Raw genomic sequence first — 14,294 nt, 5'->3', positions numbered from 1 at the left:
TACCAAGATCTTAAAGATTACTACTGGTGGCCTAGGATGCAAGGCGATGTTGCTGTTTATGTGAGCAAGTGTTTAACATGCGCTAAGGTTAAAGCTTAATACCAGAAGCCTTCAGGACTTCTGCAACAACCTGAGATTCCCAAGTGGAAATGGGAACAAATCCCCATGGATTTTATTACAAAGTTGCCAAGAACGCCAAGAGGTCATGACACTATTTGGGTAATAGTGGAGCGATTAACGAAGTCTGCGCACTTCTTACCTATCAGGGAGAAGGATAATACGAGCAAGTTGGCTGAAATTTACATGAGAGAAATCGTTACACGCCATGGAGTACCTCTCTCAATCATCTCTGATAGAGACGGAAGGTTCGTATCAACGATTTGGCAATCCTTCCAAGAAGCTTTTGGCTCACAATTGAATCTGAGCACTGCATTTCACCCACAGACCGACGGACAAAGCGAACGGACGATACAGACTTTGGAAGATATGCTAAGAGCATGTGTTATGGATTTGGGCGGTAGCTGGGATAAGCATTTGCCATTGGTCGAATTTTCATACAACAACAGCTACCACACCAGTATTGGTGCCGCGCCATTTAAAGCCCTATATGGCCACAAGTGCAGATCACCGCTTTGTTGGTCTGATGCAGGTGATAGGCAATTGGTTGGTCCTGATGTGGTCCAGGAAACTACAGATAAGATTGCACAGATCCGGGATCGCATCAAGGCGGCCCGCGATCGTCAGAAATATTATGCTGACCGAAGAAGGAAACCTCTAGAGTTTGAGGTAGGTGATATAGTTTTGTTGAAAGTATCACCCTGGAAGGGTGTGGCACGCTTTGGGAAGCGTGGAAAGTTGAATCCGCGGTATATTGGTCCGTTCAGAATTTTGGAAAGAATTGGGTTAGTAGCGTACAAGCTAGACTTACCTGCCGAACTGAATGGCTTTCACGATACATTCCATGTATCAAACTTGAAGAAAAGTCCAACACAAGATACCGTTGTCATTCCCACCGACGAGATTCATGTCGACGACACGTTCCATTTTGTCGAAGAACCGGTGGAGGTTACGGATTGGAAGGTAAACAAAACCCGCCGGAGCAGTGTCAAGCTAGTCAAAGTTCGTTGGAATGCCAGACATGGTCCTGAATACACCTGGGAGCGTGAGGACCGGATGAAAGAGAAGTACCCCCACTTATTTCCTAAGAACCCTGCAACTAGAAGCATAACTTAAAATTTCGGGACGAAATTTTTCTAACGGGGGGAGAATGTGACAACCCTCACCAAATCAGGTATCCGTACGACATAATTAATGATTAATTACTGCTTAATTACTGTGCTTGCTCACAATTATTGATAAACCGCTACTTGAATACTAATACATGTCCTTATTTGGATCATACTTTACTTGCTGTCACTCCATGATTTGCTTACAGAACTTTAGTGACAACCTTGATGCACCTAAAGCAAAGTAGCACAAGGAACGGATAACCTATTAAACGTGCTGACATAGCTAGCACCAGGCAGGTACTGCCTCTAAGGCCTGTATGAGCCAAAGATAGTTTGCTACACTAGTAGAGAGTGTAGGGATAAGAGGGTTGTAGAACTGCGTCACTAGGTATAAGTTATAGTGACCGGATATGCCTAAAACGTACTTTAAGTACAAAATTCAGCACTTTAATTAAAAATTCAGCATTTAGCTAACCAATAAAGTGCCAAAACATGAGAAAAATATTACTAGACACTTTCCAAAGTGTCGGGAATAAGTTGTGTCACTAAAAATAGTAATAACGACACTTTAAAGCTTTGTTAAGCACTTTAACGGATCACTATCCAACCGAACAACCGGAGTTTACCCGGAACATAAAAATATTGCTATTTACATTGTTTTTCTTTTTCTGAGCTAGTTAGGGTCCCCGAATACCCTAACACCCGCTATAATGCATATCATACTAGTAAATGGTTGCACCTCCTAATCATCTAACTATAACTTAATTACTTAGTTGGAAACCAACCAAGGATACCCCCCCCCTAACCGAACTCGTCCCCAAGGGGACACCCTTTGTACTTTGTTGATTATTTAAATCATCTATGTCTAATATCAATTAGACATTGGAACCATTGGTTAAACTTGAAGGATTTTGTCTATAAGTAACCATCTAAACCCACCATAACATTCATCACAACACATTACACAAATCACTCACTCTCCCCTCTCTTTGGTTCTCGGCCGAACACCACCCACCATCCATTTATCATTTTCGATTTTGATCAAGCAATTCCAAGTATCTACAAGTGTAAAGGATCTCATACAAGGAAGCTCGGTGCACTCGGATGGCGAAGAACCTCACCACATTGATTTTATCCACTCGTTTTTCGACTAGTTTCTTCCCTAGCCTCGAGCTATTAGTAAGTGACTTTAAACGCCCTCTTGATCTATTCTAAAGTGGTTAAAACGAACTTTGTCGGTTAAAATTCATGAACTTACAAGATGACATATGAAAAGTTTACAAAAATGTTAAATATGTTGGATAAAAGCTATGAAGTTGTGTAAAGATTGTAAGACTTGTTTTGTTGTAATTATTTAGTGTCGATCTATGGTAATAGTAGCTCGGATCATCATCTAACCCGGATTAGTCATGTTCATGCAACATGACTTAGTATGTGTTTAAGTATAAAAAGGGTTAAATGATGAACATTACTACTTACTAAGAATGAACTTGTGTAAAATCAATTTTTCTTATGAAATAGTGTTCTAAACTAGTAGATCTACGGATCTACAAGTGGTATTTTCAAAGGACCAAGCGTCAAAATAAATCATGTTTTCTAAAACCGGGATCTACATAAACAAAAGTGATTTTTGTAAGCACACAAGTGTGTAGACACTTGTGTAACACAAAGCTTTGACAAAAGAACTATTTTTGTGAATGTTGACAAGAAGTTGTAAAGATGTAACTTCTTTAAAAACGTGACTTTCAAGAAACTGGATTGATTTATACAAAGATCCACTAAAAATAATGGAAAGATACTACATATTTTGGAAAAACCACAAGTTCATGTATTTTTGCGATTTATATCTATTTTGACTAGTGTAATGTTGAAATATTGTTTGTTAATGTTGGGAACATTGTTGATTTGAATTTTAAAAGAAAATGATACACTAGAAAGCGTGGCCACCTCCAGTTACAGGGGAAACTCTGGCGAAATTTTTCCAAAAACCTAACACTTGGAAATATTTTCACTACAAGTATTATAAATATATTTCCAACTTGTTTTCTAAAATATAAATTTCGCCACGATTTTTATTACAACATTTCTAAGTGTCGGAGGTGGGATTTTCACAAAATAAAACTTGATAAATATATATTTAGTGTATATTTTTCATAACAACACTTGTGAGATTTTTATGATTATTTTGTGAACTATACAAATATTATTTTTAGGGTAAAAATAATATTACCAAATATTAACGATTCCAAAATAATACGAACACCTTCACAATAAATAATAAGTTACACCAGTATAATTATTACCACCCGATCTTTAAACATAAGTTACGCATTTTCGGAAAAGTACTAATGAATGTGTATTTTGACAAGGATATTATTTTGGAAAAATTATGTGAAATAAAATATAATATTTTTGGGAAAAATATTTATATTTTGGAGAAAGGATTAAAATATGTTTTAAGTGAGACTTAATAATATATTCTGAAAATATACGAACGCACATGTATTAAAACCCCCATCCTTGGGAAGGAATATATTTACCAAATGATTACGAAGTGTAATTACGAAATAGTTGCCTAACTATTTCTCAAAAACTTAAACCTTAAGCTAAGGCACGGTCGTCCGTCTAATAGAAGTTAGCACGTGTAGGTCGTCGCACAGCAGATTGATCAGGAGATTTACTTGATAGAGACGCACCACTGTGAGTTCATGTCCCCCTTTTCTCTTAACTGTTTTCAGTTTTCAAAACTGCGGGGGTGAAATACATGTTACTATATTTACGAGTACTTTATACATGGTATGGTTAGCGTAAGGAGGGTTACTACTTAGATCATGTGAGTGGGTAGGCGCAACTTGAGGCCATTAATCCTCATACTAGGACCGAGGGACAGTAGCGGTAGATCTATCTGGGTGTAGCGAGCCCAGCCCCAGCCCCAGGCCCAGCATAACGGACCTCGGGGTGACTTTGTGCCCAACGCATAAATCCGCTAGGTTTGAGTCTTCCTACTTGCACTTCACACATATCAATGGCCTTGCAAACCATTGGTGATCTCTTTTTTTTCCTTATTTGCTACATACCAGGATTTTATACTTACAAAGGTTTTACATACTCACTTACACATGAACTCGCTCAACATTATTGTTGATTTTTCCAACTTACATGTATTTCAGGGAACTAAAGATCTGGCGCGGTATGTTACGTTTTCCTGCTGCATAAGAGTTACGAGGTCATCCAAGTTTAAGGGATGTGACTTTTTCCTGGACGAGTCACAGTTCTTAAACTGTGTTTATTTCATGTTGATGTCTGTGTCTTCTGAACAATGTTTTGCGTTATCAGGTTGTAGTGTCCGTTGCTTGAGTCAACGCCTTAAGACAATGTTGTGTTACTTATATTTTAAAACTTAATTCAATGGATGATCTTGCACGGTTTTATTTTCATATAGCCTTGTTATGATTAAGCTACGGTATTAAGAAGTCACACCAAATTAACCACGCTTCCGCAAAGCCAGGGTGTGACATAGACATAATGGAAAACATGAAAACATACCTTTGATTGCATTAGTACAGGCCAGCAGAGAATCCAGATGAAGACGCAGCAATAGTGTTTGACATGATTGTCAGCTTGATCTGGTTCCTCCTTAGGGTGCAATCTAATGAAGATGATGAAGAAAACCGATAAAGTGTAACCGGTATAGGAGAGGAGGCGATTTGATGTTATGAGAGTAATTAGGTTATGTGTCTAACCCTAGAACCTCTGCATAAGTCTCCTTATATATGTACCCAAAAGGAAACCCTAATTAGTTAATAAGGGTAATAAGGCCCATCAACAATTACCAACTAATTATTTAATAGGTTGTTATATATTTTCATCTATATAATATAAATGATTATAATGACTACTAGATTAAATATAAAATAATATATATTTAATCTTACAATGTTTCCTCAAGCAAATAGACGGGTAGTAAAGTGGTGTATTCCCTAACTATATAATAGTGGGTTTAAATACTGTAAAGGGCATTTGTGATGTGATTTTAGTCATTCAAAAAATAATAAAAAAAAATGCTAAGCCTATATGCCAAGTAAAAGCGTAACCCCCGAGGTAAGTTTAAGATTTAAAGCATGGAAATAGTTACAAAAATGTAGAGTAATGTTGTTTACGCGTTATGGTATGGTCATGACCCAAATAACCATCACCACACTCCACATCAGCGCCGTATCACCCTAGTCTCATCTACCACCCAAATCCACCACCCTATACGGTGTGGTCATGGGACTCGTGGTTGCTGTGGATTAAACCACACGAACCACAGTGGTTCAACAAGGGGGCAGTGTAGCGATGTATCCATGTCTAATGTAGCAAAGCATGATCCAACCCACGGTCACCATACCCCATAGCCTTATATTTGGCCCATGTTTTTCCCACACCCTGCACTAACTACTATAATATTCTCCTATATATTAATAAATGAATCAAATGAACAGTAAACTTCAATATAATAAAATATTATATTAGTTTTTTTATAGTTTGATTATCTTAATATAATTGTTATCTCCTTTACTTTTTAAGTATGATAAACTTGGTGTTAACCAGTACTTGTATCGAAAATACAGGTTCGTTATCGATACATGAAGGTAAAAACCAGCACGTCTGGTACATAAAACGCCAAAAGTTGGTACCGAATTGAGTTTGATAATCTTTTAGTTCAAGAAATTTGGTACTGCTATAAATAATATCTCAATTCAATATAGTATATCAAAAATCAGGATGTTACAAGGTATATCTTTTTATTCTTTTTGCATTTAAAAAAAAAAGTCGGAGAAGAGTGAAGACGTAGAAAATTGGAACCTACACTTGATTAAGTAGCCTTGTCTTGTACGTAATCTCATAAATACTTCCCTCATATAATAATATGATTCATGATTTCTAATTGTTTGCACTAACTAATATCGTGCTTTCTTACTCACTATGTATTACATTGTTAACAATATTGGTCTCAAACCCACAAAGCTCCAGCCCTGATGAGCACCGGCTTCAAACCCCTTTTGAGTTGAAGACTCATTATCTCATTAGTTCCACCAACTAGCTCTCCACCAATGAAGACCGTTGGAAGAGTACTGCACCCAAGCCCATAAAGTGCTTGCTCGATTTCATGGCCTCTTGATATCTCATCAAGCTCGTAGATTGTGGGGTTCACACCCAAGTCATTGAAGAGCGACTTCACCGTGTGGGACAAGACGCAAGAACTTTTACTGAAGATGACCACAGGCCTCTCAAACACCATTATTTTCACTCTGTCCATCCTTATAGACTTAACAGACTGTTACAGATTAAAGAGATTGTTTTTTTGGTTCTGTGGAATGTGGGTGAGGATGACGAGATATATATATAGGGTTTCCAAGGATGATATGTGGGGAAAAGAGAATGTTTTAGGTTGGCGAAAGATAATAATATCATGTTCTTGGAGGAGCTTTGGTTCAAAAGTTGACAATGATACGTAGGGAAAAAGTTGGATTGAAGTGAATCCTTTGCTACGGAAGAATATATACGATATATATGTGTAGGGCTTCATATACTATTCTTCAGCTATCCTTATTCCAAATTTCCAATGGACTTTTGAAGAAGTGGAAGGTTGTACTTATATATTAGAACCACCCTTTCCAAATAGTATTAGTGCTAAATACTTATCTACAAAAATATATGCACGCAAGTTACAAGTTTTCATCTTAACAGGCATGCATGCTTAAACATAAAAAAAAAAAAAAAAAAAAAAAAAAACATGCATATACACGTTCTGATATGCTTAAACTTTTACTACATGACACTTAAAAGAGGATTATTCTTCTAGGTTGACAAAGGTATTAGACTTAGATGACAATTATTTCATGATGTATATAAATATAAATGATTTAGCACCTTATCTTTTCTTATCGAACTTTATTTTTGTGTATTTCATTTTGACATACGCAAGTAGGGATTTCTATTACAAGATGCTCTTTCCATAACGACAATGCATATGAAACGAACCGTGGATGCGAATTGGATTGATTCTTGTGACCACTAACGCAAAGATAAAGAATTCCACGTGAAATTAACATCACCATGATACACGTAATACATTGCATTTAGAGCATCTAGCATACGCATTTAGCGAAAGCATGACAATGTGTAGCAAATTGTGAAAATATACCAGTTCTTCACAATCTAGTAAACAATATGATATGAGAGTTGGCAACACCAATTCCTCTAAATCTCAAAGCTGGAGTATTTTGGTTTTATTGTATTTTAAAGTTTATGTTTATAGTTTCCACGTAATAAGTTTGAATCTTCATAGAGTACTAAATCAAAGCACATACAAGGCTACGAATAGTTCATTTTTTCTTCATAACATTTTTCATTTGAATAAATCTAAAAAGAAAGCACATACACGGCTACGATTAGTTCACTTTTACTTCAAAACATTTTTTTTTTGAATGGCCGGCAAATTTTATATAATTTTAAATTACACCAAATAAACCTTAATCTGCGTTTTCTTGGTATTGAATTCAATACTAAGTACTAAAAGACAAGAGATTCTACCAAGTGATTTAACCCTACATTGATTTTCAAACCACCTTTATAATATAAGAAATTGTATTTTCCTTGGGTTCTAACCAGAGTATGATCTGCATAACAAAACATCGTGAGACTCGTTACAAGGAGGAGGGGGGGGGGGGGGGTTCTCCTTGTAACTACCCTTAGGTGTGAGAATAAGTATGGTTTAAGAAGAGAAACGAGTGTGCTTTAAGTGTAAGAGAGTGAGACAGCCGATCCTTAAACCTATGGTTGAAGGCCGATATTTATAGCCGAAGACTATGGACTAGGAGATGGGTTGTTTGCCCCTCTGACATGAACGTTAGTGTTGCAAAGAATCGGGATGTTGGCGCATGGTAATTGGTGCCATGTGGCCTGACAGTTGTCCTTGTTGTCAAGCCTGCCACCAGCTATGAATGAAAATCGTGGAGCAGTGAACAGCGCAACCTGAATCGTTATACACGTCACTGTCCTTTTGTACTTCTTGTCTCCTGCACAATTAATCATCGTGGGAGTTGTCTGGCCAGATCCTAGCGCACGCTCATTGGCTGCAGCCCGTACCATCAATATTATTTGTACTTGTATTACCTGTCACTGTGTTGGATGCACCGATAATGACTTGCGCGCATGCTCTGTTGATACATGGGTTTTGTTTTGCTATATGAGTATATATGGCTCTCTGTGCGTATGTCTTATAATGTCTTGCCCAAGATTTAGGACCATACCCCTTCAAGTTTCCCAGTCCAGTGCTGCTAACATACGCGAATGGCAAGTGGGTGAAGGTCTGGACTACATAAATGTTGTTTAGCGTAACCAAGTTTATCATTAGATGTTGTGGGGATGCGCATGATCTCCATACTTATTTAAAGGGAAAGGAAGTTTGGTGCGCAAGTGTTTGGTAAGAATAGTATGGCTGATCTGACTGATCACACTGTGCGAGGCATGTCATAACAATGTCAGTTGTTCTTTTTCTTCGTGTGTCAGGCGAGTGGCGGCTACGCACGCATGGGATCTTTTCAGCTTTTTACCGCCTGACATGTCGATTTTTTATTGTGTATGCACTGCAAGTGGTGGGCACGGTTACCCGTCGTATTGAATGCGATAGGTATAAATAGTCGATTAGGGTAAGAGGATTCATCAACTTCTTTAACTTACTTTCCATTATCCTCTCAACCTTCATCTTCTCTTCACTTGTTCTTTGAAGACTCTTTACCGACTTCTCCCCAGATTCGTTACAACGATGTCTAGTTCGTCTCAGCAAGAGGATATGACACCTGATGTCGAAGAGTTGGCTGGTAGGTTACCACCGTTGAAGTTGAGTGAGGCGATGTTTGACCATATCGTGAACGAACTCTGCTTCTCCAACTTATGGAACGCGATGTACCCAACCGACGTTAAGACTACCGCTGATGCTCCTCCCGGTTATTGTTTTGGTTAAAAATTGAAGAGTGATCTCACTTAACCAAATTGAGGAAGTGAGGTGAGGTGGCTGTGAAAATAATAAGTTGTGTATCCAGTATCTTGGGTTAGTTGTCAGGATCCTCAGTTTTAAAAATGAATTGTATGATTGTTTTGCTTAGTAAAAGTTTTGATTTATGACAAACAAGTATGGAAATGATGAACAACTACGAACACATGCAATATGTTATAGGGAAATAACTCTTGATCTTTTGTGTGAAGATGATCTCTGGCACAAAAAACCCCGAGAGCTGGAAACTACACAGCTCCGGTTTATAATAAGTTAAAAAAATACAAATGAGAGCTGTGATCCATCGAGACTAAGTGTTACAAAGAAATTTGCAAGTGTTTGCGAGTGAGTAGTGAGTGTATTCGTGTCACTAAACTGATCTGATCAAGCCCTTTATAGTATAAAATGAAAAATGAATCCTAATTACACTTTCGAAAATCTAGGATCATGAGGTGAACAAGTCATTGACTATTGGCAGCCTCAACTGTATTTCCACACATTTTAACAAAAACCCAACATATATATTATTTTCACGTAACAGGTCTCTTAATGTTCATCTTTCCCATGATAGAATTGTATTACCTCAGTGTTATTTTAATAATTTAGCAAATAGAACAAACTATAAAAAGTTCTAGGTTCTTTCATATATAGTTTGTGAATTTAAATTATAAATTTATTATGACTCTTAGGTTAAAAACTTCTGGTTCTACCTTGGAGACTTTGAGTAGACAATAATTAACGTGGATCACAAATAGAATTATGATTAATTGGTAAGATTCTTATGATTTACTTTGATTGAAAACATGAACTATGAGTCATTTTATGTACGATTTTTAATTTTTTAATGTGACCCCACTTGGGATTGAAAAAATTTGTTGTGCAAAGATAGACAAGCGACTCCTATAAATTTCGACCCATGTGAAAAAAATTCCTAGTCCGCAATACATGAGCTCACCTCGTTGCCTAAAACAGAAAAGGAAATTAAAATCTTTCAAAAAGAGTTATATGAAATACCAAATAGAATCATATCGCTTTATTAAAACCTGGCTATATTACAATATGGTATACGGAGTTATAGTTTATCGGATGTTCATTCTTTTTTCTTTGGAAATTTGATGTTGGTTCTGTTAGGCTAATGGGTGTGGAACGGGGAAAGGGTGCGGGTTGCTGAGGTGGCCCCGTCACCGGCGGGGAACAATACAACCCCACCGCCACCCCATTGTGGTGCACATGGGAACAATCCCCCGATCTCACCAAGCATTTGCTGTGTGGTGAAGATGATGATTGGAATGTGTTGATTGGAGGCCTGGTGTAGAAGGGGAAGGAGATGAAGGGGACGCTATACACCTTAATGGGGGATGGGGAAGATTATGAGGTGAAGGTAATGTGGAGGTAGAGGAAAGAGATCCATACCCTATAGTCTTAGTTAAAGGACCCAATCAAATTGGAATCACCAACTAAATTTCTGGATTTTATGTAATTAAAAAGTGTTAATTTAGAAATGCCAGGTAATGGTATTTTCCTTATTATAACGTTATCACACATCTATCATTTCATTATCATTGATCATTGTGACTATGAAACTTCATTTTAATCAGTACTTAAAAAGTGTTAATTATAAACCCAGATGTTAGTTAGTACGGCAAATAGAGCCTTTACGTTACGGTAACTCATTATGATGCCCTTAAAGATAGTGTGTCGGTTTTCTAATGCATTATTGTTAATTCATTATGAGCAACTTCTTTTTTTTCTCACAGTAACAAATGGATCTCTTACTCTTTAGAATAATGGTTGCTCTTAGTAGTTATATATTGTCACAAGACTCAGTTACTGATTTTAACATTTTCAAGAATCAGATCTAATATAGTATATATCCAAGAAATCCTTCATTGCAAAAAATGTGTAGAGTTCATCAGGTTTGGTTTGTTGAATTCGGATGAGCTAAAGTAGATAAAAGGAAGAAAAAGAAAAATTAGAAAACATGAAAATAAAACAACTCGCAATGTTTTTAACTATATATATGTGTGTCTCAAAACTCCACAAGAGGTTATAGTTAACTCAACTTGGCATGGTTAAACTACCAACATGTATTGCGACTGTATAAAGCGCATTTATTACGAGAAAGCTAATTAAGGGTTGCTCACACCCATAGAGCTCCAGCATTTTTGAGCATAGGTTGTAGTGACCGTTGAAGGTGAAGGCTAATTATCTCATTGGCTCCACCAACATATTCACCTCCTATAAACACCGCAGGGACGATTGGATTTCGCCCATGCCTCAAAAGGGCTTGCTCGATTTCCGGTCCTTTGGTCATCTCATCTAGCTCATAGACGGCTGGGTTTACTCCAAATTCCAAAAGTAGTGACTTTATTGTGTGACACATAGAACACGAACTTCTACTGAATATCACAACCGGTCTAGATGACACCAATCTTGTCACTGTGTCCATTTTAAAAATTTTGCTTTTTAAAAAAGTTAGCAAGAAGGGTATGTATAAGAGGATTGAAAATATTGTAGGTTTTGGTGTAAGAGTGAAGAAACTATGTATCTATTTATATAGGGGGTGTGGAATAGTTTTATAATGCCTTATAAAGAATAAAGGCATGAAAATGAAGCAAAGGAGAATTGTGTTCTTGATAGCCCCATTTCTCTTACATCAACTATGTTGACGTGAAAATGTTTTATGGCATAGAAAACTATTCTACTCATCTACAAGTTACTAAAAAGCCTGTATGGAAGTATATATTAATATATATATATATATATATATATAGAGAGAGAGAGAGAGAGAGAGTTTAACATACAATAGCGTTTATCATGCGATGCGTACATGAGCAGCAGATTGCGCCGCGTGTCATTCTTATAACGTGCATAATTAAGGTTTGGAACAACCCATCCGTAATTTTCATATTTGGTGGCCCGCATTTTTTTTAATTTTTTTTATAACATGCGTAATTATGCCTTACAACGTGCGTAATTATATAATAACATGATTAGGGTTTAACCCAACCCATACGTAATTATGTCAAGTTAATTATGGTCATGCTACTGCATTTAATCAAGTTGCAGAATAAATCAATCGTGCGGCTGTGGTAGTCGGGTACGCACCGCACGATAAGAAACATTGTACGTTAATCGGCTTCTCTCTCTCTCTCTCTATATATATAGATATATATATATATATATATATATATATATATATATATATATATTGTTCATCTTCACACTGGTTCTGATGGTTCTTGCAATAAAGGGTGGTTTCTAACAGATCCTCATCCTATATATATATGATGAAGATCCGTTAGGAAACACCTTTATTGCCACAACCACGAGAAGCAGTGTGAACACAAAAAGAAAACTACTTAAAAAACACACATTTTTTTATTTTCCATTAAAAAACCTTAAAAACGCTTCACTTTTATTATTATTTTTTTTGAATTTATTTTTAATCCGAATAACCACTACTTATACACATTTGCATATTTCATATTTCTTGTTAACATTAATACAATTTCCCTTCCATCTACACTACCATCCATTATACATTACCAATATTATACAATTTCACTTCCGTCTATGCTACCATTTGTAATACATTGTCGATATGTTTAATAATTCAAACTTTGTAGATGTGCATCACCAACTTTCATACCATACCAAACAATATATTACATCAAAAACAGACAAATACAACAAAACTATCAACCACCGGATAAAGTTAACCAAAATGCATATGTGCATAAAAATGACAACATCATTTAGAAAAAAAATGCACATGTGCATATCTTCCAAAGATCATCATTAAATAATAAACAACTTTTTTTAACTTTTTGATTAACTATTGCGTCATCTTCCTCTATAGCATCATTATGTTATCATCCTCTATAGCATCTGACGTTTGTTTGTACCCTTTATTTATCTATTTTAGAACAAAAGTTAGCTTCTTCAATTTATTTTCCATTTATCAATCTACAATAATAGACAACCAAACATACAAACTTAATGCATGTGTGCATTAACATTAATTCTCTCATTACTGTATAAATTATGCACATGTGCATCAATATGAATTGAATGGCCATATTGATTTCATAAAAAATATATAAGGTTTTAATTTTATAAATTGTTGTGTATACGAAATGGGAATTGTATAATGTTTGGTAATATATATAGTGAGGTTCGGCTACAAAGACGCTTTATATAGTAAGGCTTCAAGAAACTTTGTTGTCGTTGCTCAAGCTAATCAAGCTACTCCCAACCATTCAGCTCAACCTCCTACTTAGAAATCATACGTTGGTACAGCACCTTTGTGCAACCGATGCAATGGTCACCACCAGAACCAGTTACCATGTCGTCAATGCACCTCATGTGGACGATTCAGTCATTTGGCTAATGTTTGTCGATGTATTCGAAACCAAGTTATCCCAAGTCTAGTTCAACCCCAAGCAAATCCTGCTCGACCTCACATTCCACCTGGATCTTGTTACAACTGTGGCGAGAGGGGCCACTTCAAAAACAATTGCCCAAAGCTTGTTAATGCTAATCCAACCATGAACGTGCATTTAACATAAATGTTAATGAAGCTTGTGTGACACTTGTGCTCCCTAAACACACACGATGTAGGACACTATCTTTTATCAAAGAAACAATGTGTTTTGGTCTAAAAAATTTGTTTATTTTGGTTTTACAATTTCACGTTTTGATTCTAGTTCATTTTCAAGCCTTAAGTCGCTTTCTTGAAAGTTATACGCGAACTGATGCGTAAACGTGATCAGTTTAATGCGGCAAACACTCCGGAACAGTGACATATGCTTAATATACCTTAAATAACTTTTAAATAACTTAGAAATAAGTTTTGGAAGCTTTGGTGTGTCAAAAACAAGTTTATTCACACTCGGGGACTATTTGCGTCAAACTGCGAAAGTCTGCTGATTCACATAGTATCGAACATTCCGGAACTTGATCATAAGTTAAACATGCCTTGAATATCCTTTACATAGCTTAGAAATAGTCTTTGAGGTGTT

At 36.4% G+C, this 14,294-nt stretch overlaps 2 protein-coding genes across 2 annotated transcripts; both read right to left on the bottom strand.

Moving 5' to 3' along the window:
* Nucleotides 1-6,067: 6,067 nt before the first annotated feature.
* LOC110868219 (monothiol glutaredoxin-S3) lies at nucleotides 6,068-6,603 on the bottom strand. Its single transcript, XM_022117335.2, has one exon. The coding sequence runs from the start codon at nucleotides 6,529-6,531 to the stop codon at nucleotides 6,226-6,228; it is 306 nt and encodes a 101-aa protein (XP_021973027.1). The 5' UTR covers nucleotides 6,532-6,603; the 3' UTR covers nucleotides 6,068-6,225.
* A 4,649-nt stretch (nucleotides 6,604-11,252) lies between these two features.
* LOC110868218 (monothiol glutaredoxin-S2) lies at nucleotides 11,253-11,803 on the bottom strand. Its single transcript, XM_022117334.2, has one exon. The coding sequence runs from the start codon at nucleotides 11,717-11,719 to the stop codon at nucleotides 11,411-11,413; it is 309 nt and encodes a 102-aa protein (XP_021973026.1). The 5' UTR covers nucleotides 11,720-11,803; the 3' UTR covers nucleotides 11,253-11,410.
* Nucleotides 11,804-14,294: the final 2,491 nt, after the last annotated feature.

Source organism: Helianthus annuus, chromosome 7, assembly GCF_002127325.2.
Source record: "Helianthus annuus cultivar XRQ/B chromosome 7, HanXRQr2.0-SUNRISE, whole genome shotgun sequence".
NCBI lineage: Eukaryota > Viridiplantae > Streptophyta > Magnoliopsida > Asterales > Asteraceae > Helianthus > Helianthus annuus.
Note: the sequence above shows the minus strand (reverse complement) of the source record. Positions and strands in the feature narration are given on the sequence as shown.

Excerpts from the sequence above, each read along its gene's own strand:
- LOC110868219 (XM_022117335.2), bottom strand. The coding sequence starts at position 6,531 with ATGGACAGAGTGAAAATAATGGTGTTTGAGAGGCCTGTGGTCATCTTC.
- LOC110868218 (XM_022117334.2), bottom strand. The coding sequence starts at position 11,719 with ATGGACACAGTGACAAGATTGGTGTCATCTAGACCGGTTGTGATATTC.